Consider the following 5,455-nt stretch of genomic DNA (forward strand, 5'->3'; position numbering starts at 1 on the left):
GCCAATACACGATGAACTTACCTGTACTCAAAAACTTAGCTAACCATACACTATATCTGTTCAATTAAAGAGCTCTCTTGCTATAGACAACACACAAATTGAATGACCATACATTATTTTTAAGTGAACAACATACATAACAGGACCACTATAGCAGAGCAACAAAAGCAAGCCTAACTAGTAAAAGAAACCTGAGATGGACATGGAGGCACATCAACTTCAACAACTCCTTCAAGCATCAGGGTGACCTTCCTCATTGTAGGCCTCAGAGATGGATCTTCTTGAATACACCAAATGGCAACAATTAGAAATCTCTCTGCCTCTTCCAGTCATTTAACGCTTCCATATCATTTTCAACCAAAGTATCCAATCTTCCTTCATGAAAGCAGTCACAAGCCCAATAAGTCAGGATTACTTTCTCTTCTTCACCAACCTCCAAATCGCTGATGCTTTTTCGATAAGAAATGATCTCCAGTAGCAACACACCATAGCTATAGACATCAACCTTTGCAGTGATTGGGTCACTGTTGAACCACTCTGCAACAACATACCCTCTTGTCCCTCTAATGGTAGCAGGATTAGTCTTACTCTGATTCAACTTCAGAAGTTTAGCCGACCCAAAGTCAGAAATCTGAGCATTGTAATTGTGAGAACCCGAATATAAAGATTTAGTAAATAATTAAATAATAATTATTTTACAATCTCAAATATCTTGATGGTGAATCATAAGGTGCAAATTAAATTTTATTGGAGGATCTTTTAATTAATTTTAAAACCTAAAATAAATTTATGGTAAAAGTCTTTAATTTAGAGGTAAGATTTTTTATTAAAAAAAAAATAGGAGACAAGTTAGTAAGTATATTTTGATATAATAATAGTTATATTTTATTTAAATTAATGGTGAGAGGAAAAAAAATAATACAAAACAAAGGATAATTATTTAGAGTTTTGTTTATATATATATATATATATATGACAACCCTAGGGTTCCTAATCAACACTATAGCAGCAGCAGCAGTAGAAACATGAGAGAGGAAGAGAGAGCAAGAGATAGAAAAGAGAGGGAGAGAAAGCACCCTTGTGTCTCAACAACTCTCTAAGGTATTAATCAATCTATTCTTGTTCTATTATAATATATTGTTTACATAGTTATGGTGCTTGTGGGTGTTGCGAGTTGGTGGAAGAAAAAGGAATGGATTGGCTGATTGGGATAGTATTCTAGAAATTTTAATTGATTTCATAATGTTGCTCCTAAGAATATTAATCTGCAAGCAAACTTTAGAAATCACGAAACCATATCAAATGAATGAATTTTGAGCTGAAATTTTTGCAGTAGATCAATTACATATTGAGTTGAATATCTGATTTTTTTCATAATTTTTGGGAGTCAAAATCCATATAAACAGATGTGTTCAAATATGTCCAGAAAACTGGTTTAAACAGTAAATTCGGGAGTGTTGTTCTCTTTGGGTATAAATCAAAAAATTATCAAATCAGTGTCATTAGAACCGGTTACGAGTCTAGTTTCTTATATTTTTGGCCTTGCCTTGATTGCTCCTGTATACTAAGAGAACCATTAATTTATTTAAAGTGCTGCAGAAAACAACCTGTTTGGGCGTAATTAATTGTAAATAATTATTTTGATAAGCAAATCAAGTAAAACCAATTGGGTTTGAAACTTAGGATATATTAGTTGATATCTGGAGGGTTTTGGAATTTTTCGAATGGTGTAAAGTGGGTTTTTAATTTTCAGAGTTAGTGAACAGTTCGGGAAAACCTATCAAAAATTCTATTTTATCTGAAAGTCACATTTAATTAAGTTTCGACCGAAACCCATGTCCTGGGTGATTTTAGACCTTGAAGAACATGAATGTAGGTAATATTTAAGAGTAACGGTGAGTTGGGTTGAGCCGTGTTAGTGCGCTTTAGTTTGGGGTTACTTAGTTCTTATTCTTTAGTATTTTTAAATTTGTAGTGACGTGTAGTTTTCATACTTGGTTTAGGGCACTAATTGGACTTTCATACTCTATTCGAGGATTATATTATTTCGTTTTCAGGTGAGTAGTTTCATGCTACACATTTTTATAAATGTTTCCCTACCCTGAACTGTTGAAAAATTTAATTGTTGTTTCAGGACTAAACTGTTTTGATAAATTATTATATTATCAATGGAATTAAATTATTTCTGAAACATGTGTGAACTTGGCATACTGTAAACTATTTGTTTTGGTCTAATACGTTTATAATGGTGAACTACCATATTTTGCGAAAACTGATGTGCATTGATTATTAGGACCCTCTGTGTGTTTTAGTCGAGGGAAATTATTCCACTATGTGTGGTGACTCTGGCCACTAGGGAACAGATCCGGGTTCGGCCGTGATGACTCTAGTGCTCAACAGTTGTAAGGAAAAGACCTAGGTTAAGCTAGGTGACCTTCAATCTGATCGTCTTAAAGAAAAGACCCAGGTTGCCACCCTGAGGATGACTCTTAGTTTAGTATTTGATCCAACGGGGCTTATAGCCTTGAGAACTGTGTGACATATTATTTGTTTTTTATTGGTACCTAGAAAATTATTGGTGTTCATGTTGTAATCTGTTTTAAGTGGAAAATGTCATTTAACATGTTCTTGAGAGACATGAATATTTTAACAGTTGAACTGTGGAACATTCTTTTTGAAACAGATTATCTTTATCAAAACTGTATGCCAATTTAGTTTTTGTGATATATATCGTATTTTGGAATCGAACCTTGTTTTCAAAACTGTATTTACTATCCATGTTGCTACTCACTGAGCTATCAGTTGTCTTAGTTGTTTACCATTTCCAGGTGTTAGAAGGACCTAGAGCGGACTCATGGCGTAGCGAGGACTCAATTGCCTGGACCTCTAGGACATTCATTTATTTTGTTTTAGACTGTTATGTCAAGTTCGTGCATATTTATATTTATTTTTATTGAGGTTCATTTAGGATTATTTTGATATGTGGGTTGTTTTTATCCCATAAGTTTGGATGGTATTGATTACAGTTGATTTTGCCGTTTATACTTGTGGCATGACACTGGATTGAGTTTTGGTTATTTATTAATGGACTATTTTATAGTTATTCAATGTGTATGGTTTCATATTTAGGCTTACGTGTGCCTTGGGCTAAGGCCCTGTGGGCCATGGCTGATCATACTCGGGTTTGGAGTGTGACAGTAATAATCATGCAAAAGTATGTTCTGAGGCTTTATATCACAATGGATGATCTAGGTACTACATTCTTCATGTAGGTACACAAGTCCTCTAGCAATCCCCAATGCAATTTGGGTCCTTTGGTTCCAACTTGGCTTCTTTTCCCCAAAGAGAAAGCTTGCTAAAGTCCCATTGCTCATGAACTTGTACACTAACATCCGATGTTGTCCTTCCTCACAAAATCCGAACAGTCGGACCAGATTCTTGTGATGTGTCTACCCAATTACATTTACTTCAGTTTTGAATTCCTTCTGTTTCTCTTGAACCTCCCTATCTAGTTTCTTCACTGCAACAACAACTCTGGAACACATTTGTATTGCCCCCTTGTAAACAATACCAAAAGCTCTACTTCCCAGTTCTTCCTTGAAACCATTTGTAGTTTCTACAAGCTCTTTGTAAGCAAAACAACGAAGATTAGTCTCCACAGCACTGTGATCCCCATGATGATTTTTTATGCTCTTCCTGTGGTGGATGAGGAAAAAGCCCAAGCAAACAGCACCAATCAATACAAAATTGATGAACATAGAGCTACCCAATAGAACCAATCCAACGAGAATTAAGGTCCCCTGGTTCTTCTTTGTTTCTGGAACCAGAGGAGAAGGAAGAGTTCGAGGATCGCTTTTCCTAAACTTCAAGAAAGCATGACAATTAACAACATTGTCCTCTCTCCCATTTGAAAGTGGCAGCTTCTTCCAGCAACTACCCTCTCCCAAAATGGCAATAGCACAACAACAGTCATTGATGCAAGACCTTTTGCATTGCGCTTCAGTCGCAGGCACGAATTGTTCATAGTCAGATGTTGGCCAATCAGTATTGATTAGTGTCTCAAAATCGTAGATATCTTCCACAGAATTGATGTCATCTTCTAAACAGCTTTGTGTGAAATTTGGCTTGTAGCTGCCATATGTATTGTTCAGATCAAGTAAGGAATACCCTGGTGGGCATTTACAATCTGGCCTTTGGTTATCATTGAGTCTGCAAATGCTGTTAAACCCACAAGCCCCACTGCCTTCACCTCCACCAATATCAACACATATATTATCGGGTTGTGACCAAATAGGAGTCCACTTTGTACTACTATTGAAAGTCTTCGGATGATAATATTAGGTGAAAACTCCATCAAAATCTAGAGTTGCTTTGTGAAAATATTCAGTAGCTGGGAACAACATACCTTGTGGTTTGATATAGAATATTTCGTTATTCCTTCTTAATATATACATGACTCATTTGTCATCGAAGATCACTCGGTAACCAGAATTGGACGAATTGGAGGAATCAGACATGCCGCTGGTATAGTAAGCATCATAAGAAAAATTGGAAGGGATGTCTCTGGTATTAAGGACAAGATTTCCATCCTGGAGCATACGGAGTTGAAACCTTCCCTGCGAGAAATTGGTCTCCGAAAGGCAAGAAAATATTACCCCACCGGACTCCATAATCTGTGTAGGCAACATGGTATCAGTTGGATTTTTGAAACTCTTCCATAGATTAACAGAATCGCTGTGCACAAGTACAAAGTTGCCAATATCATTCATAAAACCATGAGCAACATTATTGTTGAGAATAAGCTGAGAGTTCCATAATTCTTTGCCTTGAGGGTCACTGAGCACTAGCCCTCTAACAACAGTTAGGCCTAGTTTGGATCCAATTGAGACAAGGACACCATCGTGCCCATATCAGACAATGGTTTGGTCTGGTATTTTGTAATACCATATGGAAAGCAAGAAGAGATTCTTTTCATCAAGTGGTTTAAACCCAAATGAAAAAACACCAGAGGGTGACAGCCATGGGGTGTCCTTGTTATTTGCAGTGATAGATGTGTCCACAGCCACAGTACCATTAGTCCGAGCAACAATAGAAAATGGCAGGAGGAAGAGCAACAAGAAGTGGAAGAGTGGATGATGAGGTAGAGCACAAACCATTGATTGATAGATCAAGCTCGATTTGGGTAGATGGAAATGAATAAATAAAAAAAGAAAGATCAGAGTGTTTTTTTAGGAAAAGGAAAAGACTTTGAAGTCAACCTGTACCTTTCAGCAAAGACTTCTACATCCATAGCATTATTGGTCTTTGGCCACCATTCTTTAATGACTCTATCAGAGCCATATATATAGTTGCCTGGACCATTAAAAGTCCATTAATTAGAATACCGATAATTGTTATAATGCTGGTCTTATTTTCACCTCACATGATACGCCCAATACAAAAAGGACGAGTTTTA

At 36.4% G+C, this 5,455-nt stretch overlaps 2 protein-coding genes across 2 annotated transcripts; both read right to left on the reverse strand.

Moving 5' to 3' along the window:
• Positions 1 to 304: 304 nt before the first annotated feature.
• Positions 305 to 3,392, reverse strand: LOC145814140 (G-type lectin S-receptor-like serine/threonine-protein kinase LECRK2). Its single transcript, XM_082910666.1, has 2 exons — positions 3,279 to 3,392; positions 305 to 631 (listed from the first exon to the last, which is right to left on the reverse strand). The coding sequence occupies exons 1-2, from the start codon at positions 3,390 to 3,392 to the stop codon at positions 305 to 307; spliced, it is 441 nt and encodes a 146-aa protein (XP_082766792.1).
• On the reverse strand, positions 3,204 to 5,156 carry LOC114271760 (G-type lectin S-receptor-like serine/threonine-protein kinase LECRK3). The gene is made up of 3 exons (XM_028213398.2): positions 4,945 to 5,156; positions 4,479 to 4,734; positions 3,204 to 4,322 (listed from the first exon to the last, which is right to left on the reverse strand). Exons 1-3 carry the CDS (start codon positions 5,154 to 5,156, stop codon positions 3,450 to 3,452), a joined length of 1,341 nt encoding a protein of 446 aa, XP_028069199.2. The 3' UTR covers positions 3,204 to 3,449.
• Positions 5,157 to 5,455: the final 299 nt, after the last annotated feature.

This window comes from Camellia sinensis, unplaced genomic scaffold, assembly GCF_055761805.1.
Source record: "Camellia sinensis isolate YWXY unplaced genomic scaffold, ASM5576180v1 Unanchor1, whole genome shotgun sequence".
Classification (NCBI taxonomy): domain Eukaryota; kingdom Viridiplantae; phylum Streptophyta; class Magnoliopsida; order Ericales; family Theaceae; genus Camellia; species Camellia sinensis.